This window comes from Electrophorus electricus, chromosome 8 (assembly GCF_041902795.1).
Source record: "Electrophorus electricus isolate QZ-2024a chromosome 8, ASM4190279v1, whole genome shotgun sequence".
Taxonomy (NCBI): domain Eukaryota; kingdom Metazoa; phylum Chordata; class Actinopteri; order Gymnotiformes; family Gymnotidae; genus Electrophorus; species Electrophorus electricus.
Genome location: NC_137504.1, coordinates 9,706,842 through 9,728,003, shown reverse-complemented (window position 1 = coordinate 9,728,003; position 21,162 = coordinate 9,706,842). Strand labels below are relative to the sequence as shown.

Here is a 21,162-nt window from a genome sequence, read left to right as displayed (position 1 = left end):
CACTTACAACACAACACCCCCCCCAAACCCCCCCCCCGACCAGCCGCGTCCCTGAAATAAATAAGCGCGAGTTTTGCTCCCAAACACAAGAAGCGCACGCGCGGGAGACGCTCCGTCAGCAGCGCCGGCAGCACGCGGGTCGCTCGCGCACTACGACTCCAGGGGCCTTCTGTACCGCCCTGGCGCCTGCGCCAACACGCGCGAGGGAAAGAGAAAAACAACATCCCCACCTGTTATGATTACATAGATAGATAGATAGACAGACAGACAGACAGACAGACAGACAGACAGACAGATAGCAGACGATAGATAGATAGATAGATAGATAGATAGATAGATAGATAGATAGATAGATAGATAGATAGATAGATAGAGAGAGAGAGAGAGAGAGAGAGAGAAAGAGAATGTGACTCATGTTATACAGAGAAATGCAGAGTTAAAGAGACAGATGGGTAGATGCAGGGGTGTTCTTATACACGGTGAACTATTGTTCCTCTGTATGTAACGGCGGGCAGTTTTGAGAGCACTTCACGCGCTACCTTCCAGGCACTCTCGTCCTCAGTAATGGTGGAAGTCTTATGAAAAAATAAAGAGCGCCACCTCAGCTGAAGCCAGGGAGAATACTAAGGGAGTTGGCTCCTTAAAGACCACTCACTGCTAGCAATAGGTTATGACAGCCACATCACCGGCATTTCATCAGTCACAGTTCTGTCATTTGCTGTGTAAGGCAGACATATAATTTGATGCTTTGTTAAACGTCTACTCTGCTTTTAACATTTGCATCAGGGTTAAGAGCTGAGAACAGTGTGTTAACTCTGCAGTGCAAAAGATCTGGGTTCAGTATTAGCCTGTCACAGTGTAATTGCAATATTATGTTGTGATCGTAAGAGCAAGAGTCAGAGGCAGTTTGAAAAGGGGCAAAGATGCATAACTTTGATATAAAATGTACTTTCACATAAAAGAGCACTTTGATTAAAAAAAAAAGAAGCCTCTGATATGAAAGAGTAATGTTTCTCATGGCCTGCTATTGCTAAAACTTCCTTATATAAAGCAATGAATGTTAATGTAAGTGAAATAGCTACTGCCTGACATTATTATGATTACTATGAAGTAAACAGTTTTGCAATCACTGTCTGCCACAAGCTTCAGAAAGATGACCAATTACCAATATTTATCTGTGGCGACCCAAGAAGTACTTAATTATCGAGGATTAGCTCTGTATTTTGTGGTAGGAAGGCTAAATTCAACCAGTTCAACTAACTTCAAGGCCGCCATGGAATAACCATAGGATACCAACGTACCACTGACTAGTACGAGTATTCTGCTAAACGCATTCCAATTAAGCCAACTGGATCCAAATGAATCGTGTCTATATTATTTGCTTACTGACAAAAACATTATTTGTTCTCTCTGTGCTTCCGTTGAACACAAATGCGGGGTGCAGATGAATTTTGAATAAATCCACAGGGTTTGGTTTTTGGGAACAGCTATATCCGTCACACATTTGGTCAGTTGGTGCTGTTTGCTTTTGTCTTTACTAAAAGTGCCTCATAGATGGTCAGTCATTTTCTTCACCCTGCACACCCCCCCAGTGAAGCTACAAATCCCAGTGACAGAGCGATACATCAGAAAAATGCCATCAATTTTTTTTTTTTAACTCAAAGAAAAAACCTTGGAAGAGGAATAAGGAAGTAAAAGGAGAAAGGAAAAAATAAACCTGTGTTTCCTTTGGACTGATCGGTCCAGCAGCGTTTGATGTGGCAGTGCAGCCAGGGGCCAGGCTGAGAAAATGACACGCTCCCTCCAGCATGTGGGAGAGGCCACTGCCCCGCCCCGGGATCAGACCGCCCCGCTCCGGGTGCCGATCCTGATTGGGCTTTTTTTTTTTTGCCCCCACCTTCTCAGGTATGATTTTTTAGGGGGAAAAAAAAGCATCGCCATCTTTAGCTTCTTGACCTCTAATGCCTGGTGTTGCTGCGGCGCTTCGTACGCTGTGCGGTCTTGTCGGTAACTAAGGGTGCTTGGCAGTCACTGCTCCCAAAACAAGGTTGGGCGAAAGCTATGCAGGCACAGGCAGCGGCACTTCTACTAACACACCTCTCCTTTTTGCCAGAGCGCAGGCCCCCGGGAAGCTGCCATCTCCATACACAGATTCATCGACCCCCAGAGGTAATCAGAAACGTACGCTCTTGCCTCAAGGTCAGTGCCTTCCGGGCAGGTCTCTCCCACAGCTTAATGCAAACACTGTACATTTTTATATCAAATGCAGTGGTGTGAAAAAAAGTGTTTGCCCCCTTCCCGATATCTTATTTGTTTGCAGGTTTGTCACACTTAAATGTTTCAGATCATCAAACAAATTTAAATGTTAGACAAAGAGAACACAAGTAAACACAAAATGCAGTTTTTAAATGAAAGTCTTTTATTAAGGGAAAAAAAAAAACACTTTCATGGCCCTGTATGAAAAAGTGATTGCCCCCTACACCTAGTAACTGGTTGGGCCACCCTTAGCAGCAATAACTGCAATCAAGTGTTTGCAATAACTGGCAATGAGTCTTTTTAGAGCGCTGTGGAGGAATTTCTCAATCGGATTCAGGTCAGGACTTTGACTAGGCCACTCCAAAGTCTTCATTTTGTTTTTCTTAAGCCATTCAGAGGTGGACTTGCTGGTGTGTTTTGGATCATTGTCCTGCTGCAGAAACCAAGTGCGCTTCAGCTTGAGGTCACGAACAGATGGCCGGACATTCTCCTTCAGGATTTTTTGATAGAGAGAAGAATTCACGGATCCATTTACCACAGGAAGTCTTCCAGGTCCTGAAGCAGCAAAACAGCTCCAGACCATCACACTATCACCACTGTATTTTACTGTTGGTATGATGTTCATTTTCTGAAATGCTGTTACCTTTATGCCAGATGTAATGGGACATACACCTTCCAAAAAGTTCAACTTTTGTCTCATCAGGCCACAGAGTATTTTCCCAAAATTCTTGGGGATCATCAAGATGTTTTCTGGCAAAACTTGGATGAGCCTTTATGTTCTTTTTGCTCAGCAGTTGTTTTCGTCTTGGAACTCTGCCATGCAGGCCATTTTTGCCCAGTCTCTTTCTTATGGTGGAGTCATGAACACTGACCTTGACTGAGGTAAGTGAGGCCTGCAGTTCTTTGGATGTTGTTGTGGGGTCGTTTGTGACTTCTTGAATGAGTCGTTGCTGCGCTCTTGGGATAATTTTGGTCGGCTGGCCACTCCTAGGGAAAGTTCACCACTGTTCCATGTTTTCACCATAGTCAGGTCCTAATTATGTGATTTCTTGATTGAGAACAGGTGTGGCAGTAATCAGGCCTGGGTGTGGCTTGAGAAATTGAACTCAGTTTTCCAAAGATGTGATAAACCACAGTTAATTTATGTTTTAGCGTGGGGGCAATCACTTTTTCACACAGGGCCATGTAGGTTTGGATTTTTTTGTTTTGCCTTAATAATAAAAACCTTCATTTAAAAACTGCATTTGTGTTTACTTGTGTTATCTTTGTCTAATATTTAAATTTGTTTGATGATCTGAAACATTTAAGTGTGACAAACATGCAAAAAAATAAGATATCAGGAAGGGGGCAAACACTTTTTCACACCACTGTAGTTATATAGAAATTGAGATGTATGAATTTCTTGTTTTAAGAAAATAACTCAACACATACATTTATGGCATCTAAATACATAATTTATCATCCTAATGAAGATATACATCTTTATGTGGATTTTATGAGCCAGTCTTTACTAATTATGTAATTATGAAAGTCTGCTTATCTGTCATAGTCCTGTAATCGCTTAAGTAATGAAGACTGACAAGTCAGTTCGTAGCTCTTGGAATCAAGCTGCATTCACTTATTGCCTTAGACAGGATGCATGATCAGTCTTAATTTGTTAAATAAATACAGCATTCTGAAGTGGTTGGATGCCTTTTCTTTTGGCATCTCTCGAGAAAACACTGGTACGGTTTTGAAACTAAAATTTTGCTTGTAGGCAGCGTTCCATCATTGGCTGCCAAGTCATGTGAATTTGCATGAAATATTTCCAAAGGAGACAATCACATGGCACAGTTTTAAGATTGTATTTAACATCCCCAGTTTATGCCAAAGGAAAATCGCACAAGAATGGCACTTGAGAGAAAAAAAAAAAAAAAAAAAAAAAAAAAAAGATATCCAAATGGTATGTTTAAAAAGTTACATTCAAACAGTCACATTTTCAAAGAGACTGAGCATCACCTGGAGATCGACTCAGATACAGGAAAGCCAAACAACTAGAATGACACCAGAGCGGGTGGCTCGGTGCATTCTGTGGGCAGTGAGAGAGAGAGAGAGAGAGAGACACACACACACACACACAGAGAGAGAGAAAGAGAGAGAGAGAGAAAGAGAGAGAAAGAGAGAGAGAGGCTGCCCTGTAGCAGGCCTGAGCCAGCATGAGAGGGAGATCTTAAGAGCGTTACCTGCAGCGGCAGTGGTCATCAGTGGAGCGGGTCCTCGAGCTGGGCCAGTAGACAGGACAGGGGTGGGACGCACATGGAGGACACACAGACAGCAGAGAATGAGAGGGCACACCGAACCAGGAGAGGGGAGAGGGGAGAGACAAGGCAAAAAAGCCAAAATAAAAAAGAAAAAGGTGATCTCTCTTTTTTTTAAAGGGGAGGGGGCGGGGTCGAGGTAGCGAGGGGAGGGGTCAGACGAAAAAAAAGGGACAAAAAGCAGAGGGTGGGGGGGGCCCATACCTTGGCTCTTTAACGTCAGGTGCGCCAGACCTTGAGGGAAAGAACAGAAAACAGGAAGAAAAAAGAAAAAAAGAGGGTCATGAAAAAGGCACGGGAAAACAAAAGCATCGTCACAACGTTTGCCTGCGGTTTGTGACAGACATCCCGGGGCAAACATGGATGCCAAACCGAAACCAAAACATAAATAAATAAACAACTAACTGAGGAGGGAGGTAAAACAAACACACACTTTATCGGGGTTGAGGAGCACGCGGTGTGGGGGAGGGGTGGGGATAAGGAAAAAAGCATTTCAGTCAGCGCAAGCACCCATGGGCCCTTGCTCACATAAATGCTTTTTTTCCTAATGGAGCACATATTTAGTGTTTGGCAGACAGCATTCCTTAGTTCATACGTTTTATGATATAGCAGTGGCAACCATAAATATTGCATTTGAAAGCCAGAGTCTCCTAAAAAAAAAAGAAAAAAAAAAAAGACCCAAAAAAAAAGCCAAAGAGACATCAAAAAGCAGTAGGTGAACGTCTCATAAAAAGCAGCCAAAGATGGAGATCAATCCCCTCCCCCAGCCTACGTTACCGTGGATACAGGGGGGCCGCTGGGTGACCTGCCCAGACTGACTGGAGCTTCTCACCCCCCCCCCCCCCCACCCCAAAACAAAAGGACAGCGGTTGATTCAATGCTGTAATAATGTCCATGTCTTCACTCCCACATAACCATCAGTTATCCACCAAAACCAAAAACAAAAACAAAGCACAAGCACGAGCCATTATCTCGCAGTTTGCGTTCTGTAATAATCATGCAGTTGTTGTTTCCAGGATTAATGGGAAATTGAGCAGGACCGAAATAGTCTCCGTACAGAAATGAACATCCAGAGGAAGTGGGACACTAATCCATATATGGGTGAGCGATATTGAGGTCAGTATTAAAGAAGAACCAAACTCCCATGAGCAAACAAAAAGCACACTGATCCACACTGCCAAGAACATGCTTACGGTTAACAGCCAAGGGCCAGCTTATTATCGTAAATAATGAAGTTAAACAAAATGGAGGATAAACAGCACAAAATTAGGCTGGAAAAATGTGAATGGTGACACTCTGAAAAGAACTGGAATATTAAACATGGTACTCGAGTGCAAATTGTGTGCTTATTGAACTCTGAACCTTTGTTCTAGAATAGCAAGCACCTTGATGCCTATTTCCCCTAAAGAAAATAACTATGTCCATCGACAGTATGCCTGTTAAAACGCGCAATTAGAGCTGAAAAACTGTGCGCGCAATCTGCAGGTATATGAGGCAGAAAAAAACAGGAACTGGAAAAAAAATAATACATATACGTTTTACATCCATTTCACAAATCAAATCAAGAGCCAACTACTGCTGCGCCGAAAGGCACAGTGAAGTCTCTGATGGTAGCGCTAAAGTGTTTCATAAAGACCGCACGCTTTCACAGTCTTAAGAGTAACTTTGGGTCATTACAAGTGGAAGACAAAGATCAGTGATGTGCAAGAAGCAGCCTGAGCAAAGTCCTTTCAGCATGTCCCCATGGCAGCGTAACGAGGTGCCTGGGAGCGAGAACGTGACCCGCCCTGCCTGCACATACCGCAACACATGATCACCTTGCAGTAATCATAAGAAAGCCCACATAATGTCTCATTAACCAAAGCCCATTCTTTCCTCACTGTGAGCCACAGTGCAACGAAGACGCTGTTCGATTGAAAAGGGAGCCGGGTGCAGACGCCAGCGGGGTTTCCTCTGAGCCACGATGCAGAAGAGAAAGGTTTCGAAAAGGAGTGTCCCGCACGGATGCAGGCCCTCATTAACCGTGCACTTCACTCTAGCAAAGGGTGCGAGTGTGGTTGCGGTGCAGAGTTGCTGCGCCGGTGTTCTTGCTTGCTTGCTGGTCGAGGGATTCCTCAAAAAAAAACAAAAAAAAACGACCAGGCTCCCTTTAGCAGCAACACCACTTTCATTCCATCACAAATAAAGCTATTTAGAGAGATAACCCTGCCAAAGAACAGACGAAAATAAAAGGTTGTAGTGTACCCAATCCATTAAAATAACAAATGCATGCACGCTGGAAGGCGGGTAGGTTTGTTTTTAAGATTAGGCCACAATTTCCACGGTGTGGAAAATAAAAACAAACAAACAAACTATATATATATATATATATATATATATATATATATATATATATATATATATATATATATATTTGTATTCACAAATGATTAGTAAAGCTCTACTCGAAATGAATGCATCGCCGAAGTGTTCTGTGCTGTGGTAAAGTATAATATCCACCTTAATGCCAACAGAATATATCATATCTAGTGAGCAAACAACCCACACAGTCATCACATTTCAAGTGCGTGAGCATGTACTGGCCACTTTTAGCAACTAACCATCTCGCAACTCATATGCAGATTTCAGCAGGGCTGCACTGATGAAGTTTCAGTGCATCTGGGGAAATGTTGGTTCTTTACTTTTAATGGCGTAAGAGGGCATTTTAGAACATGATTCATAGTCTTCTCACACTTGCAAAGCTGTCAGACGTTCTTTACTTATATATGAGGCATTGTTCAGGGTATTTATTTGACAGTCTGCTGGGTTTTTTTCCACCAAGTCTGCTGGGGTTTTGCTCCCACAACCCTCCCCCCTCCTCCCCCCACAAATTATTTTTTCCACTCCGGCACCCGGCACCTAGTGACCCTCTAGAGGTCGGAGCCGCCAGGCGTGTGCCAGCACCGCCACTTCGCCCGTCTCGGGTAGCGGCTTACAGCGCTGTGATTCCTCACATTCCGAGCAATGAAGACTAAATGACTTACATCCTGCAAAGTAATGAAGGGAAGCAACCAAGCAGGAGCATCGCGGGAGACGGCGAATGCACACCCAATCACTGGAGGATTAAAACGCAACACTCCTCGTTAACAAATATTTAAACACCGGCCGGCACAGCAGAAAGGTTGTGGAGCTGCTCTACTGTGAAATGGAGGCATTTACTCTGCTGTGTTTACAACCATATTTCTTGCTCAACAGCCTTAACTAAAAGAAACAAACACAGCCAGAAATAATCATTACATATTAATTGAATTCACTCTTATACTTCAGCTCTGTTTTAATACCATGCTGTGTTCCATTAAAGGACTCAACATACTGCCCTTTCATTTAGAACCACTGACCAGCCATTTGCGTTTTAGCTATCGATTTATTGAGCAGCTGAATTTATTCGGCAAGTTTAAGCTGAAGACGAGACTGACGGTGACGGCCAGCCCTGAAACGCCTCCCTCCGTTGTTAGCCCTGGGCTGTAACAGTAAAGCAGCCGACTGGCCTGGGAGCTACGGAGAGGAGTTGGGAAGAGACGTGCGATTAGCCCAGAGGTGTGGGGTTTTCTAAAGAGGCATTTAAATTTTTTTATTTTTTTTTTTGCATTGAATGCAAATTCGCGGTGGTGTTCTCCGGGTGCAGGCTGACGTCTAGGGCCCTGCTGTGGACGTCTGCATTAAGATGCTGTGGCCCAGCGGCGTTGGCATAGCAACAGGCTCATGTGTCTCCAGTAGCATGACGTTGCCCAAAGCAGCCACCCCCCACCCCCGCCTGCCCCGCCTCTTCCGTCTCTCTCACACTCCGGTTTTCTCATTTCCATTGTTCCAGATATGATGGCCATTCGCCTCTCCACCATGTACAGCAAACAAATTCAGCGCTGCCATTTAATAGGACGGAAAACATGTATGTGATTTTACAGCTTTCATCTGTTCAAATAAAGTGAACCAATAAAAAAGGCTTGCCTTATAAAATGTGTCTGCATATGGCATGATAATGTTTACCCATACCGTTCTTCCAGCCGTTATTGAATTTTATGCAAAAATGACACAAAACTAAACAAATAGAAAACCTGTAATAAAAATGCTCATCAAGGAAATGCCATTTTATTGCTAGGAATGTTCGCAAAATTGAATTAATATAGGCAAAAGAGTGTTTGCCTTAATAAATCTGTTTAATTCAGATGTGACTTTTACTGAATTGCCACTACAAAGGAAAATATAATTCCATGGCAAAGCCCAGCCTCAGTCGGAAGCCCAAGGGTCAGCAGGGAAACACAGCATGCTCTTCATCAATTAATCCATAACTAAGAAACAATGGCAGAAAGCCCTAGATTTGTATAGAAAATGAATTGATACTTTAAGAATGACTGCAAGCAAATTTACCCATAAATCTAAAACATTTAAAATCCTTAAGTACTCAATTCATGGCATGTTAGGCCCTCGTCACATCCAGCAGTAACGGAAGTCTTTCTGTATGTGACTTTTCAGAGACATTCCTCACACAACAACAATGGACATCACTCTAGCTGCCCTGTGATACGTGGACGGCGTATCACAGCTGTGACCTGCTCTGATTAGCTGTGGCACAGCGGGGAGGGAGGCTGAATATGCAGAGGAGGGATTCTTTCAAAGTCCCTCTCTGCAACTCTTAAAGCTCAGCCTCCAGCATGGGGATTACGCCAAGGTCACGGAGGCTCTGAGCCGATTGGCCACCGGCGTGCCAGCTACAGCCCTGGCTTTGGAGGGCGCCGGACTCTGAGCGCTGAGCCTGACGCATGCTTCCCCAGCGGGGCATGTGGCGGGTTCCCTGCCCTGCCTCGCACTGCCCGCTGCAGGAGGGACCCTGGATTAACCTCCCGCTCCCCCAGGGCTCCAGCCTAGTAGGTATTCCACCCGGCCTGGCACGGCCCGCGAGCCGCTCCGCTTCCAGGTGGAGCAGCTTGCTTGAGGAGAACTTCTCCTCCGAGAGGGATCTGGAGGCACGATAAGGGTGTCAGCAGCCTGGAGTGTGGAGCCGAGAACACAGTGCAAGACCACGGCCTGCTAAATGGAGCGTCGCTGTTACTGAAACGCGTGTATGCTGTCCGTCTATGTATTCATTAGCATTTTAAGTGGCATGACATGGCACATCATTATATGGGCATGTCGGGCTCGGGCATCCGTGTCTCTTTGGCAGGACGCATCCTTCACATGCCTTTTTGGTGCACTGGAGCTCGCCGAGCATCACAGAAACCCGTTCCTGCTGCAGGGCCAGGACACAGGGCTCAGGCCTGCTCTCATGTGCCTCACACCTCCAAATCAATTTTGCCCATCTGTCGCATGCTGCGATTCATCCATGCCTTCATCCAGGCTGAGACTACAGGCTAACCCCCCCCCCCCCTCCTTAAAGGCCAATCACCAACACCTTCCATCATTCTACAGAGCAAGATTTTCCATTTGTGTGTGTGTGTGTGTGTGTGTGTGTGTGTGTGTGTGTGTGTGTGTGCGTGCGTGCGTGCGTGTGTATGTGTGTATGTGTGTGTGTGTGTGTGTGTGTGCGTGTGTGTGTGTGTGCGTGTGTGCGCGTGTATGCGTGTGCGTGTGCGTGTGTATGTGTGTGTGTGTGTGTGTGTGCATGTGTGTGTGTGTGTGTGTGTTGGGGGGGGGTGTATCTAAGCCTTACTCAGATGTCACATTACATTGTGATGAAAGGGGGGGGGGGCCTTCCTTTCAGCGAGCGTCATCTTTGTTTTCATGCATTCCGCAGCAGACGGGTCGTGCCGCCGCCGCACGGCGCTCATGTCCAATGAGGGCTCAAACGCTTTTCTCTTTGCCGTGTGTCTTTTGCGCGACGCTGCCCTTTTGATGTCACCGCTGTCCAAGCCCCCGGCCTCGTCCCGAGGGTGGGGTGGGGGGGGGGGATGATTAAAGAGAAAGGCTGAAAGCAGATGCTGGCGACTGAGGCTTCACACAGCCTCTGGCGCACGAGTGTGTCCGCTGTGATAACCCACCTCCCCACTTGGGTAAAGTAAGCCCTGTAAGTGGTCACGATCGCAGGCCTACAGTAGATGCTCTCAGAGAAGGACAAAGGCTTCAGCAGGCGGGTGGGAGTACTGCCACGGTGATGTCACCACATTTGGATTTGACTAGTTGGATTTTAGACTCTGTTCTCTTCAGCAGCAACAGTTCAGAGATAAAGGCTTCACCGCCTGAGGTTTATTCAGAATAACCAACCAATATGGGTTAAACCCTTTCCTCTAGGACCCTAATATCTGCCATTGCAGCTAGGCAGTAGTGCCAGTATTTCATGAACTGGCACTGGCGTTTTTTAGGGCCGTACGTCCATACTGGCACTGGCCATTTTTAAGTGCGTACATCTAAAAGTCACCTGAGAACTTTCCCAGGAACCTTTTGGTGTCTGAATGTTTGAGCAACAAGCTGTGTTGTATATTTTTGAATGTATGTGGCCTGAAATGTCCTTTTTCTTTTCCTTTTTTTTTTAAATACAAAGAGCACTGTGTCAGGAATTATTTTGATAACTCATTTTTATAGCTCTTGGGTTTAAAAATGGAAAATTCATTTACTGAATTTGAATTTCGAATAAGGCTTTCATTGTCTCCAGGTAAATTAGGTTCATACATTACTTCTACTTTGATACTGAATCGATTTAAGGATATTATTAATCAATATACTGCATTGTGGTACATATGAGGATTCACGAGTGAGAATTCAGCACTGAGGTATTCTTAGTTAAATTACGAATTGCAATTACTAAGCTTGCTCATCCACTTCATAATACAGGCTATTACAGAAGACAAAGCAGATATTACTAGGGAAAGGTGTGCTTTGGTTTCTCTGGAGCTAAAACTTAGAGTGATACTTGGAGCTAATTTTTTTGGGGGGTGGCTGGGGAAGGCTTTTAAAAGGCAGCCATCATTCTCCATGTTTAATTACCAAGCACTTTGCCAGCAAAAAAAAAAAGAAAAGAATAATATTTAATATACTGTAACATATGTGATTACCTAAATTCTTTTATAAGGTGAAGCAGATAAACAGATAAAGCAGACTTGCTCTTACAGACATGCCATTGTGCCTAGACAACAGGTCTAGTTATTAACTTCAGAAAAGACAATTATCATCAATAAGTCAAGCCAGTTGCACATATATGTTAAACATAACAGAGAGCACCTTCTAGTCATGCTGGAACAGAGTAGACTCCAAACACAGAGATATTTATGGATGTGCATAGACACCGGGAGAAACACAGTGCATCTCTTTGGCTTAAGGTTGCTGTGAGCTGCAGGGTGCTGAGCCAACCCTGCTGGGTCTCCTCTCCAACGCCACTCTCATCCTATCTGTACGGCCCAACCCAACTCCAACGCTCTGCGTGTCCGTTACTGCCCGCCCCAATCCTCTCACACACACCTACACCCCCAGAGCAAACGCTCTCCTGAACTTAAAGTCTGAGATCCTCTTCAGCGAGGAGCCACACCAGCAGCAGGCCGGTTCACCCACGGCTGCTGCTGCACACATCCAGGGCCACGCAAGAGGCCCTGGCCCACCACCTCCGTCGCCTGCCCGGATGGGCTTCGTCTCAGCCGTGTGGGTCATTTCGGTTCAGCCCAAAGCAAGCCAGCAGGACTGCGGTCCAAACTGACAAGGCCTTCAAAATGAGAGGCGGGCCAGGGATATAGAAGCAGGGTGTCAGGTCAGCCTCACTAGCTCAGATCTGAAAAGAAGGGAAACAGTGGTCTTACCTTCCAACACTTGCTGGATAGCTGTGGTGATGCCGAGGGGGGAAAAAGAGAAAAAATTAATCAGTCAACGAGAAGGCACATATTGATTTTTGTAATCCGCTGTCTAGAGCAGTTCAAGAAAAACTGAAAAAAGATTCAACACAAAAATTATTTAACATAAATGAGCTATTAATTATTATATCCATGTGCAAAATATCAAAGCCTTAGGTATTAGATATTTGTGAGCAACCCGGAAAATAGCTGATATACAGTGCCTGTGAAACTGCTGAAATTCATAATATATAATTTTCACAAAAATAGCCAAGGTGGTTTGCTGAATTACAATTAACCATACAGACAAAGGAGTGATTACTTCGAGTGAACTAATCACACATTTCCAAAAGTTCATATGGTTTTAGCAGTGAGTATGGTAGACACACAATATAATGATCTAATTATTGGCAAAATAATGACCTAATGATCTAAATAATTGAAAGAAACCATAAATTGTACCTTGTGTCCTTTACATTCAAAGGAAAAGGAACTTCAAAATGAGAATTAGAAAACTCAATTGGAAGGCTAGTCCAGGGAGCCTTCTGCGTCTCTGGGGACCCGTGAACTGAAATGCCACAGCTAGTCTTCCTGCGAGTACTCACTAAAACTTTAAAAAACTCCTAAATGCCTCTATGAGAAGTCCTCCTTCAGCTCTCAGGCAGGATACCACGCTGCGCTAAAAAAATCGTTCCTCACTCATTTACCATTCAAGTCATAAATCAAGCCATATAGTGAAATGGTATTTTCATTATACTGAGTTTAGAGGCTCATTTATAGTTGATGATTAGGATTAGAAGAGCATGGAAATGAATGGTGTTCTTCGAAGGTTACAGACACACGCTTGGAGATGCTATGATTAAGGCTATAAATATTACAGGCTCAAACAAAAGGTGCACTGCAGCACACATTAGGGTGCATCAGTCTTTAAGCATATCAGTACGTACAGCTGGGAATGCGGTACCTAAATGTTGGGGGGGGGGGGGTCAACGCCATAAACCCCAACTGTGACTGCCGGCAGTAAAAGCTGGTTCAGACATCATCACGAGCGAACAGCAGTTAGGTGTGCCTCCCCACTCGACGCGCATCACCCTCAATCAGCGCGTTTACACACACGTTAAAAATGTGATCATAATCAGATTAAGGCTATACTCGGATTATAAACCCCTGTCACATAAACACCTTAATCGGGTTCTCTTAGTCAAATTACACTGGAAACGGGTGGCGGCTTAACCCGATTTACAGAACTGGATTCCATGCATCTTCTGATTCACAGTGGCAAGTGCATACATTAATCGCATTTCCTTTAGTGTTCTGATACTGCGCATGCAGCAAAAGGTCATAGAATTGGGCCACAAAGACTAACCCAGAAATGGCTGTTTCAACAAATAAGCACGTAACAGCAATGCAGGCATCACCTGGAGTTTTGACAGAGGTGTAAAGGTTGCAAGTTACATGTAGGGTATATAGGGCTGTCTTCTACTGCTATGTGGAGGGTATATAGGGCTGTCTTCTACTGCTATGTGTAGGGTATATAAGGCTGTCTTCTACTGCTATGTGTAGGGTATATAAGGCTGTCTTCTACTGCTATGTGGAGGGTATATAGGGCTGTCTTCTGCTATGTGGAGGGTATATAGGGCTGTCTTCTACTGCTATGTGTAGGGTATATAGGGCTGTCTTCTACTGCTATGTGTAGGGTATATAAGGCTGTCTTCTACTGCTATGTGTAGGGTATATAGGGCTGTCTTCTACTGCTATGTGGAGGGTATATAGGGCTGTCTTCTACTGCTATGTGTAGGGTATATAGGGCTGTCTTCTACTGCTATGTGGAGGGTATATAGGGCTGTCTTCTACTGCTATGTGTAGGGTATATAGGGCTGTCTTCTACTGCTATGTGTAGGGTATATAGGGCTGTCTTCTACTGCTATGTGTAGGGTATATAGGGCTGTCTTCTACTGCTATGTGTAGGGTATATAAGGCTGTCTTCTACTGCTATGTGGAGGGTATATAGGGCTGTCTTCTACTGCTATGTGTAGGGTATATAAGGCTGTCTTCTACTGCTATGTGTAGGGTATATAAGGCTGTCTTCTACTGCTATGTGGAGGGTATATAGGGCTGTCTTCTACTGCTATGTGGAGGGTATATAGGGCTGTCTTCTACTGCTATGTGGAGGGTATATAGGGCTGTCTTCTACTGCTATGTGGAGGGTATATAGGGCTGTCTTCTACTGCTATGTGGAGGGTATATAGGGCTGTCTTCTACTGCTATGTGGAGGGTATATAGGGCTGTCTTCTACTGCTATGTGTAGGGTATATAAGGCTGTCTTCTACTGCTATGTGTAGGGTATATAAGGCTGTCTTCTACTGCTATGTGGAGGGTATATAGGGCTGTCTTCTGCTATGTGGAGGGTATATAGGGCTGTCTTCTACTGCTATGTGTAGGGTATATAGGGCTGTCTTCTACTGCTATGTGTAGGGTATATAAGGCTGTCTTCTACTGCTATGTGTAGGGTATATAGGGCTGTCTTCTACTGCTATGTGGAGGGTATATAGGGCTGTCTTCTACTGCTATGTGTAGGGTATATAGGGCTGTCTTCTACTGCTATGTGGAGGGTATATAGGGCTGTCTTCTACTGCTATGTGTAGGGTATATAGGGCTGTCTTCTACTGCTATGTGTAGGGTATATAGGGCTGTCTTCTACTGCTATGTGTAGGGTATATAGGGCTGTCTTCTACTGCTATGTGTAGGGTATATAAGGCTGTCTTCTACTGCTATGTGGAGGGTATATAGGGCTGTCTTCTACTGCTATGTGTAGGGTATATAAGGCTGTCTTCTACTGCTATGTGTAGGGTATATAAGGCTGTCTTCTACTGCTATGTGGAGGGTATATAGGGCTGTCTTCTACTGCTATGTGGAGGGTATATAGGGCTGTCTTCTACTGCTATGTGGAGGGTATATAGGGCTGTCTTCTACTGCTATGTGTAGAGTATGTAGGGCTGTCTTGTACTTCTACATGTAGAGTATGTAGGGCTGTCTTTTACTGCTATATGTAGGGTATGTAGGGCTGTCTTCTGCGGCTACGTGTAAGGTATGTAGGGCTGTCTTCTGCTGCTACGTGTAGGGTATGTAGGGTGGTCTTCTGCTGCTACGAGTAGGGTATTTAGGGTTGTCTTCTACAGCTACATCTAGGGTATGTAGGGCTGTCTTGTACTGCTAAGTGTAGGGTATGTAGGACTGTCTTGTACTGCTACGTGTAGGGTATGTTGACTGTTCTACTGCTACGTGTAGGGTATGTAGGACTGTTCTACTGCTATGTTTAGAGTATATAGGGCTGTCTTGTACAACTACATGTAGGGTATATAGGGCTGTATTCTACTGCTACATGTAGGGGATGTAGGGCTGTATTCTACGGCTACGTGTAGGGTATATAGGGCTGTCTTCTACGGCTACGTGTAGGGTATATAGGGCTGTCTTCTACGGCTACGTGTACGGTATGTAGGACTGTCTTGTACTGCTACGTATAGGCTATGTAGGACTGTCTTGTACTGCTACATGTAGGGTATGTAGGACTGTCTTGTACTGCTACATGTAGGGTATGTAGGGCTGTCTTCTACGGCTACGTCTAGGGTATGTAGGGTTGTCTTGTACGGCTAGATGTAGGGTATGTAGGGTGGTTTATGGCTACGTGTAGGGTATGTAGGGCTGTCTTGTATTGCAACGTGTAGGGCATGTAGGGCTGTCTTCTACGGCTACGTGTAGGGTATATGGGGTTGTCTTCTACTTTTATGTGTAGGGTATATAGGGTGTCTTGTACTTCTACGTGTAGGGTATGTAGGGCTGTCTTTTACTGCTATATGTAGGGTATGTAGGGCTGTCTTCTGCGGCTACGTGTAAGGTATGTAGGGCTGTCTTCTGCTGCTACGTGTAGGGTATGTAGGGTGGTCTTCTGCTGCTACGAGTAGGGTATTTAGGGTTGTCTTCTACAGCTACATCTAGGGTATGTAGGGCTGTCTTGTACTGCTAAGTGTAGGGTATGTAGGACTGTCTTGTACTGCTACGTGTAGGGTATGTTGACTGTTCTACTGCTACGTGTAGGGTATGTAGGACTGTTCTACTGCTATGTTTAGAGTATATAGGGCTGTCTTGTACAACTACATGTAGGGTATATAGGGCTGTATTCTACTGCTACATGTAGGGGATGTAGGGCTGTATTCTACGGCTACGTGTAGGGTATATAGGGCTGTCTTCTACGGCTACGTGTACGGTATGTAGGACTGTCTTGTACTGCTACGTATAGGCTATGTAGGACTGTCTTGTACTGCTACATGTAGGGTATGTAGGACTGTCTTGTACTGCTACATGTAGGGTATGTAGGGCTGTCTTCTACGGCTACGTCTAGGGTATGTAGGGTTGTCTTGTACGGCTAGATGTAGGGTATGTAGGGTGGTTTATGGCTACGTGTAGGGTATGTAGGGCTGTCTTGTATTGCAACGTGTAGGGCATGTAGGGCTGTCTTCTACGGCTACGTGTAGGGTATATGGGGTTGTCTTCTACTTTTATGTGTAGGGTATATAGGGTGTCTTGTACTTCTACGTGTAGGGTATATAGGGCTGTCTTATATTGCCACAGGTAGGTTGTATAAGGCTGTCTTCTATGGCTACGTGTAGGGTATGTAAGACTGTCTTCTACTTCTACGTGTATGGTATGTAGGCCTGTCTTGTACTTCTATGTATAGTGTATGTAGCGCTGTCTTTTACTGCCACGTGTAGGGTATGTAGGGCTGTCTTGTACTGCTACGTGTGGGGTATGTAGGGCTGTCTTGTACTGCCACATGTATGGTATGTAGGGCTGTCCTCTACTGCTACGTGTAAGTATGTAGGGCTGTATTGTACTGCTATGTTTAGGGTATATAGGGCTGTCTTGTATGACTACGTGTAGGGTATATAGGGCTGTATTCTACTGCTACGTGTAGGGTATATAGGGCTGTATTCTACTGCTACGTGTAGGGTATATAGGGCTGTATTCTACTGCTATGTGTAGGGTACGTAGGGCTGTCTTGTACTGCTACAGGTAGGGTGTATAGGGATGTCTTGTACTGCTACGTGTGGGGTATGTAGGGCTTTCTTGTACTGCCACATGTAGGGTATGTAGCGCTGTCTTGTACTGCTACTTGTATGGTATGTAGGGCTGTCCTCTACTGCTAAGTGTAAGTATGTAGGGCTGTATTGTACTGCTATGTTTAGGGTATATAGGGCTGTCTTGTATGACTATGTGTAGGGTATATAGGGCTGTATTCTACTGCTACGTGTAGGGTATATAGGGCTGTATTCTACTGCTACGTGTAGGGTATATAGGGCTGTATTCTACTGCTACGTGTAGGGTACGTAGGGCTGTCTTGTACTGCTACAGGTAGGGTGTATAGGGATGTGTCTTGTATTGCTACGTGTAGGGCATGTAGGCCTGTCTTCTACGGCTACGTGTAGGGCTGTCTTCTACGGCTACGTGTAGGGCGTGTAGGGCTGTCTTCTACTTTTATGTGTAGGGTATATGAGGTTGTCTTGTACTTCTACGTGTAGGGTATATAGGGTTGTCTTGTACTTCTACGTGTAGGGTGTATAAGGCTGTCTTGAACGGCTACGTATAGGGTATGTAGGGCTGTCTTGTACTGCTACGGGTAGGGTGTATAGGGCTGTCTTGTACTGCTACGGGTAGGGTATATAGGGCTGTCTTCTACTGCTATGTGTAGGGTATATAAGGCTGTCTTCTACTGCTATGTGTAGGGTATATAAGGCTGTCTTCTACTACTATGTGTAGGGTATATAAGGCTGTCTTCTACTACTATGTGTAGGGTATATAAGGCTGTCTTCTACTTTTAGCCTTCAAGCTAAAAGTACACCAATGTGCAAAAAATAAAATAAGCAAAATTGCAGTGTGTCTGTCCTTTGGGTGCCCATGTCCTTATTCCACTACCGCTCCATAATATGATCATGAAACAACTGCAAGACTACAAAGTAATCGCATTAATAGTAAAAACCCTTATCGAACTATCAAAAGGTTGTTCCTGGTAATCAGATTACTGTGTGCTTGTAAACTGAGGGAGAGGGCTCTTAGATAATGTTCTCACAAAGGCCAAAAGGACAGGTGTAAACCTATTAAGCAGCAAAACCAAACTCCTTGTGAGACAAACCCAAACGGAGGATGAGCCTGATGATGCTTAAAAAGAAGTCAAGGACTTATGATAAGGTGCACTTGCGTGCAGGTGCAAAAGCGCATGTGTGCGCGCGTTGGGGGGGGGGGGGGTCATTGCACTATGCGGCGTGAGTCAGACCACTGGTGCTTGTTTGTGGTTACAGTGCTGCTGTAATGATGAGAGGAAGTGGTTGCGAGCAGGACTGTGATGAGCTCTTAGGCCTGGAGGGCAGTCAGGACACCGTTAAAACACTAATGAGGACACACGGATATTCTCACACGCTCCTTACCTACTCACGGCACAAGCCGAGGTAGCCTACTCTGCTGCCCCATGGCCAATTAAAGATCAATCTATACAAATGTTGTCGCCATCTCTCATTGGTATAGTGGTAAAATCCTCATCAAGAAGTCAGAGAGGCATTAGTGCCAGAATGGGCACAATTTATGAGCTGAAAGTGCTGATCTATGAAGAGACTGCCCCATCTATGCTAATCAAGCAAGCCCGATCCCGAAGCCACAATTACGAAACCCCGATGCCAAAGCTAATTCAGTCTGTTCCCACCATGATCTAAGTCTCTGAGCAAAAGGAGCACACACACGCACACACACGCACACACACACACACACACGCACACACACACACACAAAAAAAAAAAAACACTCAGGAAGCAGCAGATGATACAGAGCGTGGCAGCCATCCACTGGCGATATTAGCGCATAATAGCAGCGTTCGCCGAGATGGGGAGAGCACGACAAAAGGCGAGGACAAAAGGCAACCCAAAACCCACAGCTCAAACCCTGCCCGATTGCCTGAAGCGAGACGGTAAATCTCTTAATCGCGCCGTGTTTGCGCGCGCCACGGTAGGCCATGCTAAACTGTCAGCCGCCCATAAATCATGAGAGCCACTTTAACCTTTACAAGCGCTCTTCGCGGCTCGCTCAAATTGGCCACGGCAACAAGAGTCCCGGAGAATTCTAACGAATTAAGCGGGAGTGCGAGAGCTGACACGGTCACAGCATCCGGAGCTTCTCGAAGGCACCATGGCTAAATGAGCGTGCTAAGCTAACGCCACGACGTGTCGTTCAGATAACCCGGCGTCCCACATCTGCTCTGCCTGCCTGCCCCGAGTGAGTATATACTGATCTGCCTGTTTATTTGAGTCAAGCGCGCATACGAAGAATTCAGAGGTATACTTAATGGAGGTAACGGTGCTTGGGGATAGATTTGGCCTGCTTCTTGAAGACTGAACAATATCTTTGCATTGATTGGTAGCTTGGGGTCACGAATGATGAGCCCTGCTGTTCCTTACGGTCGCATGAATCAATTCTAATGACTTTCAGGGGATAAAAAGCTCGACTTGAAAATAAAAGTGGCCCAACACCGTCCTTCCTGTTACCTAGTCTGGTTTTGGTCTTCAGCCGGACTGGTTTCCAACATGCAAAGCCACAGGAAGAAAGGCAGTGCATGAGTGCCCTGGAATGGGATGCAGGATATCATTGCAGGATCAGAAAGCAAATCTGACAAGCTCCAACAAGTTCCTTTTATTAAACAAAGACCAAAAAAGCACATAATATATGTGACTCAAAGAGCCCTCCTTCCCACAGAAAGGGAGACCTTGCGTTCATTTTGACCTTGGAAGAGCTGGAGCAATAACAGGCTCTGTGTTGACAGATCTAGTGAGCTTACTGATATAACAGTGTTCTTGGCAAACTGAAAATGAAAAGGAGTGCAATCATAGGGGACATGGAGGCAGACAATGAAGTTCACATATACATTTTTATCACTCTGTGCTATTTTATGCACACAGAAATACTCTGGCAAATATATCTCTTCATCTCCAAATATGCAGCACAGAAAGCCTGTTAACCAACCCCCCCACCCACCCACCATAAGGGAGACATAGAATTATAATAAAGTTGTTACAAATGACATAATGATCCTAACTGTTTTATTAAAACTTCACAAAAACGATCCCGCTGCATATCCCAAGATTAAAACCAATCATTAATGCCTGTAATGCAACGTAACTACACCGTTCGGTTCCGCAGTCAGAGCCCCATGGCACTGGTCATCAGTACACAGAGAGGTCAACCTTGGGCCTGATTGCTTTGCATGCCATGCAGTGTCCACTAGCAGGGGCACCTGTGGGTAAGGCCATGTCTTCACTGGACTGGGAGGGTATGATCAGAAATGTACCAGACAGACAGATGTCACCGTCATGTGACTATGCATGTACTTTCTGTTTTTCTACACTTGCTAGAAAACATAGTTTATGTACACTTTATTTGCATATGGGGAAAACCACATGCAAGACGAAGGATATGACAATTAAAAAAAATCTGATTGATTTAGCTTTATTAGTGATTTATTGGGAAACTTCCAATTAAGACAACCACATTTAGTGGTGAGGAAGGGCGAGGAAGACCATTTAGGGCAAGGAAGACCATTAAGAAAATGCTGAAAATAGATTTTGAACATTTCTAATTACTAGCTGAATTGTCACCTTGCCATGTACGCCATTATTTTGGTTCCTCTATTCGCTGCCAAGTGCAACAAACTGGCTCCGATTAGATGCTTACTGTCACACTGTTACTGTCAGGGGCACGCAAGTTCAGAGATGACAGAATGATAT

General features: G+C 44.9%; 1 protein-coding gene across 9 annotated transcripts in view; it reads right to left on the bottom strand.

Annotated features, from left to right (window-relative positions):
* nrxn2a (neurexin 2a) overlaps positions 1-21,162 on the bottom strand; it is a 213,227-nt gene that overhangs the window by 158,606 nt on the left and 33,459 nt on the right. For 8 of the 9 annotated variants that reach the window (XM_081718682.1, XM_081718681.1, XM_081718680.1 and 5 more), the window contains exons 3-5: positions 12,311-12,331; positions 4,758-4,787; positions 4,479-4,517 (exon numbers count right to left, since the gene is read on the bottom strand). In XM_081718682.1, the coding sequence (XP_081574808.1) occupies positions 4,479-4,517; positions 4,758-4,787; positions 12,311-12,331 (90 nt within the window). The remainder of the gene's footprint in view (positions 1-4,478; positions 4,518-4,757; positions 4,788-12,310; positions 12,332-21,162) is intronic. The other variant, XM_081718676.1, reaches the window with a different exon arrangement.